This window comes from Plectropomus leopardus, chromosome 3, assembly GCF_008729295.1.
Source record: "Plectropomus leopardus isolate mb chromosome 3, YSFRI_Pleo_2.0, whole genome shotgun sequence".
Lineage (NCBI taxonomy): Eukaryota > Metazoa > Chordata > Actinopteri > Perciformes > Serranidae > Plectropomus > Plectropomus leopardus.
The window spans coordinates 33392436-33406607 of NC_056465.1; the positions used below are offsets into that span (position 1 = coordinate 33392436).

The following is a 14172-nucleotide window of genomic DNA, read 5'->3' on the forward strand; positions in this document are numbered from 1 at the left end:
TGCTAGAAATAGTTTTTAATCTTAATTAACCCTCTGAGACCTGGATCTACATTGCTTTCCATTCTTGTACTGGAAAATCACAGGATTCTGTTGAAGTCAGGCATATTTAAATTACTCCAGTCATAATGTCCAGTAAAAATTAGTCCTTATACAAATATAAAGATCTAACACCACATCTGCCAGCAAGTAAGTGCCTCTCTGTCCACACTGAATCTGTTAAATAAGCTCTTCTGTAACATCATGTAAACAAACCACTGTAAGCCTACCTTCAGCTGTGCGCTCATATAAACAAACCACGTATGTTATCAGCTGTGCGCTTGAGATCAAAGGCAGATGTATTCACTTTAAAGATGGGTGAGTACTTGCTGTCTTTGCTTCATTTGTACTTTTTAAAGGTCATCATCACCAGAAACGTACAGCTCTGGTTTTCAGGTTCGCCGTTTGAGTCATTGATTAATGCTATTTTTATGGGTCAGGCAGGTTGAATTGGCTCAAATAATGGGCCAAGTTGGGCTGAGTTTTTTTAAAAAAACCCTGACCCGCTCATCATCATCGGCCAATACCTCCAACACTCGTCATCTCACACCAAAACAAACTAATAAATAGCACTACATGTAAGCAGAAAAATATGTATGATTGATTTAGAGGGTGAACTTTCCCTTTTATGTTTATGATGGTGTGTTGTTAACTATACTGGGTTTGCAGGTCCATTCTGAATGGACCACACTGTAATTGCAATAACATTGCAATAAATATCTCTTAATTTGGCTAATGTGTAGCCCTTGAACTTATGACTAAGGAGAAATCTGGACCCCGTGGCTGCACCAATTGAGAACCACACAATTTCAATATACAGCAGGTTTTTCTTTCATAAATGGTTTCCCGCACTGACAAAAACGTTTTCCAAATATTACGAGCTTTAAAACGAAGCACAAAAGTTTCGGTTTAAGGTCACATTAGCAGAATCTGCCCCACAATAGGCTTTAAAACCTCACAGTAAACATTGGGGGTTTCTTATCAGAGGTTTTAAAGCACTGAGAAGCAGTAAGTAGCACCAAGGTCAGGTCGCTTGAGGTTACTTAATCTCTTTCTCAACACTGTGGTGGGAGCCTCTTGGACATAAGGAGTCTTTTGGCACCCAGTTATAAACTGTATATTCTCTTTGCACCACTGACTTTTCTGATGTATGCAAATATTTAACACAATGTGCATTAAAGGAACAATCCTTTATCTATTGCTGTCACATCACGGCAGCATCTTCATTCCAGTAGCAGAGCTTAATGTTGACAGTTTGATGTAATCTAGTTTCCTCTGATGTCCGCAGCAGAGAAGTCATCCTCCTATCTAAGGAGTTCAAACAGAAAGGCAGAGCACTGTTTGTGGCTTGTATGTAGTTGGAAACCCCAGATTTGCAAAAATCCAGCAAGATTTCATGTTTATTTTAATTTAAAACTATTACATTTTCGGGCGGCACGGTGGCTTTGTGGTTAGCACTGTTGCCTCACAGCAAGAGGGTCCTTGGTTCAAATCCCGGTTGGACCAGGGTTTGGTCCGGGCGGGGGCCCTTCTGTGCGGAGTTTGCATGTTCTCCCCGTGTCCGCGTGGGTTCTCTCCGGGGTCTCCAGCTTCCTCCCACAGTCCAAAGACATGCAGCTCAGGTTGATTGGTGACTCTAAATTGCCCTTAGGTGTGACTGTGTGCGTGTATGGTTGTCTGTCTCTATGTGTTGGCCCTGCAATGGTCTGGAAAACTGTCCAGGGTGACCCCGCCTTACGCCCGATGACTGCTGGGATTGGCTCCAGCCCCCCCGCGACCCTTGCGAGGACAAGCGGTTACAGAAAATGACTGACTGACTATTACGTTTTCCCTTAACTTGACCAAGTGCTCCCTGTGCCTAAACCAAACCAGACCTTAACCACAGCGTTATCAACCATAAATCAGAGATAAAAATATTTTCAGGTATTTTCACTTGTTTTTGGATTTGGCACAAAAAAAACTGATGTAATCCTTTTAACCAAAGATTGCACACGTCATTTTCCTGTCATTAATTTAAACAGAAAACTGGGGGATACAGCAAACTTTCTTTTTTGTTTTCTTCTAAATGCATGTGTCCTTTTGTACCATTCTGTGTCCCCTCTGTAAATTCAGACATTTTTGCAAGTCTGTGAACGCAGCACAGACGGAGCTCTCCGTAATTTCTTTTTTTCCTCAGCAGCAGTTTGTGATTTGCATGGTGGATAATTAATCTGTTGATCTGTTCAAAACTGATCAGATTGATGGATGAGAGGGGCAAGGGCTGCAAGTGATTGCAAACTTTTAGACCAAGCAAAATAAACGGTTAAAGGAATAGTTCGGGACTTTAGAGGTGGTGCTGTATGAGACACTTATAGTCAGTGTGTTGCATACAGTAGCTGGCAGTCAGCGTGCTCCTGGTTTGTAGAAAGAAACAGGCGTATCCCACAGGGGTTAATATCAAAATGTGTTTTATCCACTTTAAAAAAGACCTGCCTAAAAAATCAGTATCAGTCTAAGTGGACGCTGTATTTAGAGTATTTTCACCACTTTACCTCACCGTCACACAGCCTTTTCTTTTGGCACTACATTTCTCATGTGCCGCCGGTCAGCTGTTTGGGTCAAAAAGTGCTGTTAGCGGCTAGAAAATAGTATGTTTAATTCTCAGTTTTCCATCTGCTGTTTGTGTTCCAGGTGGAGGAGGGCAGCAAGGCAGCAGCTGTGAGTCTCCAGGTGGGAGACGAGCTTGTCAACATCAACGAGATTCCCCTGAGTGGCTACAGACAGGAGGCGATCTGCCTCGTCAAAGGCTCCCACAAGACCCTTAGTCTGGTGGTGAAGAGGTAGGTAACCAATCCTGCTCTCCTCTCCTCCTACATCTGCTGCTGTCACAAGTGCACCACCCTCCCCCTCAGCTTAACAGGTCACTATGGTAACATTTCCAACAAACCAAGGTGATGGAGGAGTGGAGAGAGAGGATCCTGGCTCTTGCAGCTGTTTGTCTGCGTAGTGTGTGTTTAGATGAGTTGCACTTTCTGGGATTTCTGAGCTGTTGCTGTTGAGCTCTTTGTAGCTGGCTGGTCCTGTTTTGCCAGGTTCAAGTTCTCAGGAGGTCGCGGTTTGTGACATTTTTTCGTGGTTAAAGAAGGAAGAGAAGCTGTAGGTGACATCATTTTCTCTGTTAGATCCCACGCAGGCGGGTGTGGGAAGGACAAAGAAGGGGAAGTTATGATGCAAATGAGACTACCTGGCACTGAGATTTTGTTATCAGTCAGCTGGGCCTCACACCCTCTGTGATAAGGCATTTCTGCTGTAGTTTGCATTGTTTTCTTTACAACACTTTCACCACACATCTTGTTCTTTTTCAGTGACTGCGGACAACCAGCAAGCCCACAATAAATGATTACATTCACTCTTTCTGCCACAGGCCAGTCGCTGTGACTTATTGACTCCGAGGTATTGTTAAGTATTCATATCTTGTTTAACTGATGAATCATTTGTCAACTGAGTCCTGGAGGCCTTCTTACAAATGACCTTGTTGTGTGTGAAACACTGGCCCCATTGTCTGTCTTTGTCGTCCGAGTTTCTGTCTGTATTGTATCATATCATAACGTAAGCCCAGAGCAAATCCTACCGTACAAGGAAGTCCATTCACCATTTATCTCTCTACAAGGACGTGGCTGTGAGTCTCACTCATTGTTTTTTTATTCTCAGTAGACATGTCTGTTATAGGATCTGGAAACAAGGATGCATTACTGTCTGTAACAATTTGTGTCTTTTGATTACTTGTGTTGTTGCAGGAATAACTTAAATGCCCTGAACACTTATCTTCTCAAGCTGCTTCTTACTATAAGCGACAGCATCCTGCAGAAACACACAGAACTTCCTGCCAATGTTAGAAAATGTTGTGGACTCAACAACCAACCATAAACTGACACAGCGAACTATAGAACTGCTGGTCCCAGCTAGAAATAATTTTGTTGACAGATATTTGGCATATAACAAAGGATAACAGAATATCATTTATTCATTTAGTCAAAAGAGGCCATGTACAGTTAGGGGTGGGCGATATATCAAATAAACTTGATGTATTGCTGCTTCTACTACGTGCAGTACTCTCTCCTAATGCTCTGCATCACACACACACACTCTCTCTCACACACATACAAAGCAGGGCTTTTGCAGAGCTCCAGACCATCACTATTTGGTCACATTTTGCTAGTGTGGTTGTGTGAGCAGGAGAGGTGTGTGTTTCTATTTTCAGAGCACCTATCTCCAATGCATGGTTTGTGCAAATTGATCTAATATGTTTACTATTGCACCAACATGCATATAATAATGCAGATAAATTGGATATGCACTCAGCTGTCAGTTTAATAGATAAACCTATTAGAAACTAATGCACTCTAATAGAACACAAATCCAATAAATCCTTTCAATAAGGTTATAATGATCAGTTTTTGTTGAAATATTTGTGTGGTCATTTTGGAGGATATAGTTTCTGGTGCTGTTGAATTAAGTCGAATCACACTGACAGTCGGTACAGCTAAATATCAGAAACACCTCTCTGTGGATGGATTAAAGTTCAACGTCACAACATCCTTCAAAGTGATCATACAGTTTCATCAACACCTCTGACACAAGTTTGAGCTAAGTTTACCTCATAAATGTGCAACTTGGATAAATTCACAAAGAATGGATTATGGGCACTGTGATTGTACATCACTTATAACCGCTATCTGCCCGTCTAAAGGTCTGATTCATGAAAAATATTGCGCTAATGATATTACACCACAAACGCGCCCATAAAGTTTTACAGCTGAGTGCAATTTTCCCTTTTTGCATCTGATTTCAATTATCCATGCGGCAACCTTCACCTGCGAATATTTTGTCTCAGTTAAATCAAAGAGTGATATTCTCCTCAGATATATCTGCTCATGCGTGAAAATGCTTTCGTCTAACTATAATAATAATAATAACCGCTGCCATGATCACTGAGTTTGGGCGTGACGTCCTTTAGAAAGTTGGTGGTAAGTGAGGCGCATTTATAAAGACTAATAATTTCACAGAAACTGCACGTGGTTGTATGAGGCTCACTTGCATAGAAAGGGACCAATTTTGCACTGAATGTATGCACGTGCACATAGCACAGGAGCACATAGATGCTATTTGCACGGTAGCGCAAGAGGGCATGCATTTATTCTCTGCAGGGGCTTCGAGAGTTATGCAGTTTGTTTTTGGTCTTTTTTTGTCTGTTTAGTGGCTGCACAAGATGCACAATTTTTTGTGAATTAACTCAAGTGCAGTTTTGTGAAATTTCCTGTCTGATTTTATCTTTGTTAGAAAAAGAGAAAATAAACAGTAAATTAACTGACCCCCAAGCAGTATAAATATCACTAAATATTTACAGTGTCTTGTATCATGGCTAATTACTTGCTTGTGTCTCAGTTTTTATATGATTTTGTGGCAGCCACATGTATTTTTCCTTTGAAACAGGGCGAAAATAGGGAATAAATACTGTGCAGAGTGAACAGAGGAGGAGCAGAAGTCCTAACTAAAGGATCTGGGTATTGTTATTTCGGTATTTTTGCTTTTGGAGAAAGACATTTCCTTACAAGGACAAGTCTTATTGTGTATGCTGCATTTTACAGACTTTTAATCCCAGGGGACTCCTTCTTCCTCCTGCTTGTCTATGTTAAAGAATTTAGTTTGCTCGGACTCAAAAAGCATCTCCAGTCAGTCATTTTCTAAGACCACAATAACAAGTGTGTTTGATTTAGAGAACAGTAAAGCAGAGCTTCAAATGCAGCCCCGTTTCTTGTTCTTTTTTGGTTGACATGCTGTGCAGAAAGCTGCTGTTTGGGGTTTGGAGATGTTTTACAGTGAAGCATTCCACATCTGTACCCACATGGAGCTCTGATGTTTGACTACAGCTTAATCTGTGCCCGAGCATGTGGGTGTCAGCCGTGAAACACCTTTCTTTTTATCTCAGGGATAATGTAGGATAGTTGAACGAGGATCAGGAAGCTGTCAGAACCTGCTCCTGTCTACAGGTGTGGTCTCTTTACAGATAGCATGAGGGAGGAGCTTGATGCAGCGACTCAGGTATTTTGCATGCAGTGACTAATGTGAGACTGTTGGTGCAGTGTCATTCAGGAGAGAGACGCACGTCACATAGACAACAGAAAGGTGTGGTTATCTGTGGGAAACCATCTCGACCTCTTTGCACATGCCTCAACAAAACTGCTGCACTCTTTGCCTCAACTCCAGTGCGTCGACTGAGGAAACCTGCTAAACATACAGATAGTTTTACATTTTAAATATCACCTTCTCCATCCCTTTGAAAATAAAAACAGAACCAGGGTGTGAGCTGAGCTTTAATTGCACCTTTTATGCAAAATTTGTTTAAAACTCGCCAACAGTAACTACTACATACAGTTAAACTCTGTAATTATCCCACATCAACACATTTCATTTGCATGCATTCCAGTTTGCTATTGTTTCGCTTTGCTAACTGTAAAATCCCACAGTTGTAATTTGGCTAAATGTGGAGAGTTTAAAGTTGAATTCTGGTCAGCTTATGTGTCACGAAAGTGTATATAGACAGCTCTGAAAGAAACTTTACTGAGATCGAAGAAACAAACAGCACAGACAGCAGTGCAACAAGAATTCACAGAAACACAAATAATTTAAAGCAACAATGCCGCCCTGTAACGGTTCATTAAGAGAACTACACTGACCCAGCACTGTTACTGAGGAGAAATTGTGTCCAAGGCCTCTTATATTTCACATTATTTTGTGTTTTCCTTCTTAAAAATAATCTAGTTGGGAGCACACATAAGCTCACCTGATAGAGTAGGTGCCCCAAGTACAGAGGCTGTGTCCTCGCCGCAGCAGCTGCAGGTTCAACTCGAACCTGTGGCCCTTTGCTGCATGTCATCCCCTCTCTTTCCCCCTTTCATGCTTAATGTCTCCTATCTAATAAAGACAGAAATAATATTTAAAAGGAGTTATCCAGTTGGTTACTAGTTAATTTATGTCGGACTATTGAACCCAGAATTAACTGAAAACAGGGTGCAAATAGAGCAGTAACTGCAAAATGCAACAAAATCCAAGCCAAACCAAAGTAAATGTAGTAACTGTGCGTGGGGTCCTGAAATTTTTGGATTCTATTGGGCCAAGGAAAACCACAGTGAGCATCTTACAGCGAGTAGTGATTGGTGGTGAAAATAACGACGATGCCAACAACAAGATAATTGATATTGTGACATCGACTATAGCAATATCAGTTAGGTCAAACCTGATTAGGGCTGTTCCCCGACTCTGGCCAAGCTCTAAACAAATACTTGATTATTTGTTCCATTTTATCCGTATATATATGTTATATATGTTGTTCATGAAATAAAGTTAACAAGCCAAGCTAGCCCTCTGACTTCACGCGAGCTAAATGCGCTAATGACATATTGTTAAAATGCAATATTTTTGTTGATTCTAGATAGAGAACAAAAGCAAAAAGGACTATATCTTATATGTTGCAGCAGGCTGTAGATTCACCACTTCTGAAAAGCAAAATGTCCCCAGAAGTTCAACAAAAAAAAAAAGAAAAAAAGACTGCTTGACCTGAAGGACGGTTACTTAAAATGTTTACTGTTTCAAACAGACATCTATAAGTGAAACAAATAGAAATACAATCTAGTAAGAAATAAAAATCTATAAAGATTGTAGTGACTTCTGTTGGCTTTACATAACTTATACAGCTGTGTAAGAGTGCAGAGTGCAGACACCACAATTTTAAAGCAGTTTGGAGGCCATAGGAGAAAACATTGGTCATGGATTTTAGTCATAAAAATTACTTTATGAATACCTATTTAATAAGTGCATCACTCCTTTTCTACCTGTAACACATTTGGCTCAGATACTTTCCATTTTTCTCATTGTGTTAATGTAGTTACTGCAGTTAGCCTTTGAAGAGCAGAAAATCCCTCCCATGTTTTCTTTGGAAGTTTCCACGAGGTGTTCACATTATTGTGTCCACCTCTCTAGTTTGTAGGATTTTATTTTTGCTTCAGGCCCCCCGCAGAGGTTTGCCTTCCTTTCCCTCACCTGGAGGCAGTTCATGCAGCTCTCAGCAGAGTGAATCATTAAACTTTACAGCGTGAAGTTTGGTGCAGCATTTTGTTTCCCCCTTCTGGCATTGTTAAAGAAGTACCACAGTCACGATTGTTATTTTGCATCTGCAGAGACATCATCTCGAGTAGCACAAACACCTGCTTCTCCTCTCTTTTACTTGTTCTAGCTTCAGAAATAATAAATCCATGTGGATAGATGAGTTCGGCCTGCACAGAGTTTTGGTGCATAATCCAATTATACCCGAAAGCTCATTGGCTGAACTCGCAGTGTCAGCGGCGTTCAGCAGGGGTTGCAGTGCGGAGGCTTACATTCACTGGTCTTTGTTTTTCTAAATAAGCTCATGTAGTATGTTTGGAATGCTGTGCACCGAATTCTTGTCATAAGCAGATTTCTTAAAATCGTTTGGGTCTCAGCCGAGGAAATCCGAGTTTAGAGATTTACTGTTTTAACTGCACCCCCGTGTTTCTTTTTGGTTTGCTCCAAGGCCAAGGTGTGTTGACAGGGAGTCACTGAAGTACATACCACTACTTAAAGAAGAAGAGTTTAAATCAAATAGTGTTTTTTTTCTAAGATTTGAGTGTAATCATAGAAAAATAAATTACCTTTTTAGCTGTGATGTTTTTTTTCTGTGATGTGACATAAAGAAGTGTTCTTAACCCTTTAACACCTGTATGGACATCACTTTTCTTGTGCTGCATTCAGCCGCTTTTCAATAGCATTAAAACCTCTAAACCTGAGAAAATGTGTTTCACTGTTTGGATTTCTTTTAAAAACATAGAAAAGTGGTAATGAGCAACCGGAAATTGCAAAAAAAAAAAAAAAATTAATAGTGACCTGAAAATAAGCGAAAAAAATATTAAATTGTTGAATAATTCAGTTATCAAGAAAACTGGAGACGTTTAATTGTCATAATTATATACCTAAAATTGTGATACAGAAAAATATATGTATGTGTAATATTTTTAATGTAAGCACTTTTTATGGTCATTTTTGTTTGTTTTCAGATGATTTTCTTGTAATTTTTTGGCCATTTTTTGTTAAGTTGCTCATTGCTTATCTCCTTTTTGTCAGGAGTCAAGCCAATTGAGTTAACTTACATTTCATGCAGTATGTAGGTAGTAAGTGTAGAAATGTTTGACTTTTGCATTTTCTTTGTTATTGGGCAACGTGAGAAATACTTTGTCATCACATACGAGCAATTAGGGATGTTTACGGGGAAGCTCAGCCTCAGGGAACTGCAGTCAGAGTCTCGGCTGACATTACATAAACATTTCTCTCACCTCACAGCACGTGTGACTGTTTTGTGCATGTTTGCTCACGCTGTAATGTTGCATTTGACACTTAAATGGATTGTTTGGGCGGTTAATCATTGCAGTCTGTCATTACATCCCCTCACTGTTTGCTGGTGATGCTTGGCTTGCACTCCAGTGTTTCAGTATACGCTCTGTGATTTTGGGCTGTCCCAGATGAAAGGTAACCAACGTGAAAGAAATGTGCCGATATCTGTGGTTATGGCTCTATAACGGTGGTTTTATGCACACTGTGAGAGAGGTTTAACGATGGTTATTGTCACAGTCGTGTGATCAAAGACAATCTTTAGACAGTGTCAGAAATTTGGGATGAGAATCTCACTGCGTAACTGCCATCACAACCTACATCCAACAATCAACCAACAGAACCAATGCCAGGTTAAAAAAATGCAGAACTTTCCCTTTAATATTGTTGCAGTAGATTAAAGAGAGGCCAAACTGCTTGTTTAAAGAAATTTACAGGTTGTTGGTGAATTTATACCAGCGCTGATAAACTTAAAACAACGTGAACTGTAATAACTGAAGGTGTTAAAGACGCTCGGCTCTGTTTCAGTGCTTGGTAGGACCCTCAGACTAAAGGTCTCCAGGTGTTTCTGACTGTGGGTCAGAGCGGACAGCCCGAGACTTGACAGCTGGTATGCCGCTCAGCCCAGGAATGTGCCGGTCATTACATGGCTGCTCATGGTTCACCTCTCTCACCCGAAACATGACTGGTTTGATTGTGGGGTCTGTTGAAGAGGGCCTTTGTCAGACCCCAAGAGACCGAATGGCATCCAGCGGCTCACCTGCTAAGTGCAGGTTGGCTGCATACAACCGCATTTCTCTGTCCGACACTGTACACGATGCTGCTCCTCATTTCAGCAGATGTTTTGCAATAATGCATGCATCCATCTGGACTTTTTTTTAAGTAGAAAAATCTCACACCTCGGTCAAATCAAAACTGATTAGAGGTTAACAATCCATACTATCTGGGAGGATTTTGTTAAACCTGTTAAGATAATCAAACATTTGCTTCAGCTCACAATGAGAACCTTGTTTGGACTGCATGCTTGATTGCTCCCCTCACAATAAATCACTGTGAATTTTATTGCTTTCCTATCAGCTTTAGGTCACAACCGTTCTTTGCTAATCTTCTTGCCTGTCACCGGACCTGTTGTTGGTGTGCCAGAGCACGTTAAGAAGAAAGAAAAACCTTGTTTGTCACTCAAGCAGCGGTGTTTTCTCCCATTTTTACCATTTAGGATGGTTGTTATCTAAAGAAAAGTATAATCTGTGTAGGGTTGCAATTGACAGTTTTTTTCATTGTTGATTAATCTGTCAAGATTTTCTCAGTTAAGCGAGTAGTTTTTGGTTTATAAATGTCAGAAATGGTAATAACGTCCATTAGTGTTTCCCGAAGCCGAAGATGAAAAATGTTTGGTTCACAGTCAGAGAGGAGTTAAAAACTAGAAAAAGAGACTTTTGATTTTTTAAAAAAATTACTTAAACCAATTAATTCATTTCACATTTTCGATGAAAACCGAAGCTCTAAATCTAAATCTGCAGCTCTAACTGACTGTGTGACTATGTGGCTATTATATCTGTAGAATTAAACTGGTAAATGTATAGATGTACTTTGATTACTTATATTTCAGAATTGCAAAGATTTTGTTTTTCACAAGAAAGGTGTTGCAGACAAGTTTCCCTGAAATTTTATTCTTGGGTTGCATTGACATATCCCAGGCTGTGATTATCAAAAAACAAACAGTGAAAAACTTTGCATTAAGTGTACTGAAAATAATTCATTTTTTATGCGTTTCATCCAAAAACATAGGCATTATGACAAAAACCTGGTATTTAAAGGGTTAATATTCTGAAAATCAATGAATAGTTGATATTTGTGATTAGGACTGATGTTGGTAAAAAAAAATAAACTAAATGAAAGTAAAAAGTAATATTAATGTATAACATTCTTTTAAGCTTGATTTTGAAAAGTGCATTTTGTGCACAGAGGGATATGAGTGAGTGTAATATTAAGGCTTACATAGCCCTTTTCCTCAAAGACGCCTTACAAAGAGAAGGACATATTTTAAAAAAAGAAGAAAAAAAAAGTCGAAAGTTCTTTAATTAAGACAATAAAATAAAATCAAAGATTAAAAGTGACAACCTGAAATTCTGAGCACCACAAAAATGCCCTTAAATGAACAGTTTTAAAGTTGTAAATCTGCCATGTGTGTTGCTGACGTCCCTGTTTGGGCAATACTGCTCATTACCCGAGACTCTCAGGAAGCAGGGTGCCCTTGCGCCCCAGAGAGCAACCTGTTACCATAGCAATGGTAGAAATGCATGTCTGTCGCACAAGAGGGGAGATGGGAAGACAAGAGTCCGGCATTTCGTCCCGTCATTTGCATATTAGCCCCTTAGAGCCAATGAGACGAGGCAAGGTGCAGGAATACTCCAAGGGGACTGGCTGTGACAATAGCCCTCCTCCACCCCCGCTCTCTGGGGTAAAACCCCCGTAATCCTGGAGGAAATCTGCCCTCCGTCCAAACTAATTCAGCCCAGAGAAGTTAGTTTGACTCATGGCCACTCTGTGTTGAACATTATGTTTTTGGTCAGTGTGTGTTTTCGGGGGATCAGAGTTGTGCCGTGATGCTCAGAGCTCAGCGGCCTGCATGTCTCTTTATTTTGGCTCGTCTTTGAAGTGTCTGAGGAATGCGGTGCCTGACCAGCACACGGCTGCAACCGGCCTCAAACTGAGCTCCAGGCTCATTTATGTTCATTCGGATAGCAAATTTCTTCTGTGTCCATTTTGAATCCCTTCATCCAGATGTTTGGTGAGTCAAAATGAGCATTATTTTATGTTTTAATCACTTTTGAACTTTTGTGTTTGAAGGCCGTCACACCTGCTGCCTTTGTCTTGTTATGTCAGGGAGTAACTGGGGGACGTGTCGGGGCCTTTTTGACCCTAATACTCTGTTATTGTTGTCTTATCATTCAGTATGAGGTCGTCCATCATGTAGGTTAAGCCATGATCAGAAAGACTTAGCATTTCCAAACCAAATGCAAATTAATCTTTGAGGGAAAGACTAAAAGGTAAAACAAAATCATCTGTAAATAGTCTAAAGTATTAATAATTAATTGGCTGTAACTGTGTTTGAGGAGTTTGGTTTTTAAGCCTAAGTTAGCTGTTTATTTTTGAATGTTGACCGGTTGGTACCGGATACATCTGAAGTGAAATGTGGCTCTGAACCGATCAGAAAACAGCCTCCCTCTGCCCCTGCCCCCCATTTCAGCCAACTGATTCACTTTCCTAGCATATCTGTGCTGGCCCAGCTGTAGCCCTGACGATAGGCCTAATAAAACCAGCTTCATTTGCATGCCAATAGCAGGCGCCATGTGTGGCTAGCTCCTAGTGCCCCAGAAACACGGCCTGCGAGGAGACAAGGAAGACTGGGCTCCATGTTGGCTTTTCTTTGTCCTCTAAATAGGCCTTAACTTTAATCCACTATTAATTTTGCGGTATCGTCCCACTTTATCGAGCTTAACCAAATCCGTGTCTGAAAATGCTCGATCTATAACATGAGTGTAGGGCGGAAATATTATAGCTCGCGTTGTTCATTTCGCCCAGGAGTTTGTTTTCAGGTTTTCTTCTCTTGTCATCGGATCATTGAAGGCCTTTAGACAAGGTGACTGACGGGGCAGGACCTCCTGACCTCGTGGCTTTGTAGGGCAAACCGAGTCCAATGAGAACGTAACCAAGCAAAGCTTTGTCCAAAATTCTTGACCAGTACAACAAAGTTCCTTCCCAGTAAAAGCAGTCGCCGAGGTTTAACACATGATGTTAGACTGATGAGCTGCAGCTACCCAATGTTTTCAGTGTTGATTTATCTGTCTGTCATTTGATTAGTTGTTTGGTCTATAAAATGTCAGAAAAATGTGATTAGCGTGTCCCAAAATCCAAGACGATGTTCTCAAACGTCTTGATTGTCAACATCCCATATTAATTCAGTTTGCTGTCACAGAGGAGTGAAGAAACCAGAAAATATTCACATTTAAGAAGCTGAAATGAGAGAATTTTTACTTCATTTCTTTAAAAAAAAAGACTCAGAATGATTAATCAATAATCAAAGTAGTTTTGCGATTTTTTTGACACATTTGTCTTTATTGATTTACTCAGTAAGTGATTAAGAAATCAACAAAATCACCAGATTCACCAATACGAAAAAAAAGTCAGACCACTTCTCTTCTACTCCAGACGCAGCTCTCTGTTGGTGTCGTAGTTTCTGATTAATTTAATAGATGACTAACTGATTAATCGTTGCAGCTCTACCAGACTGAGGCTAATATTTAGAGTTTAAATGATTAAGAGATTAGACAGAAAATTAATTGTCAACTATTTTTATAATCAAATAATCATTTTAGTGATTTTTTTTAAGCAAACAGCCAAACATTTGCTGGTTTCATTCTTCTAAAATATGATAACTTTTTGTCATAAATGATAATAAACTGAATAGCTTTGGATTTTTAGTTTGCTGGTGATCGCTGCACAATTAATCAACATACCATCGAAATTGCAGTATGGCCTGTTTTGGTCATTCTTTCATGTTTGACCGTATCTGTGTTGTTGTTTTGTTTTTTTTTTGTTTTTTTTTTAGTGAAAATGAAATGCTAAAAGTCCCACAAAAATTGCCACTCATATCACAACATTTGTCAGAATAATCACGATATGATTTTTCTT

At 40.0% G+C, this 14172-nt stretch overlaps 1 protein-coding gene across 2 annotated transcripts in view; it reads left to right on the plus strand.

The window, feature by feature from the left end:
- shroom2a (shroom family member 2a) overlaps positions 1-14172 on the plus strand; it is a 45563-nt gene that overhangs the window by 11404 nt on the left and 19987 nt on the right. For both annotated transcript variants that reach the window (XM_042483646.1, XM_042483647.1), the window contains one exon: positions 2707-2855. In XM_042483646.1, the coding sequence (XP_042339580.1) occupies positions 2707-2855 (149 nt within the window). The remainder of the gene's footprint in view (positions 1-2706; positions 2856-14172) is intronic.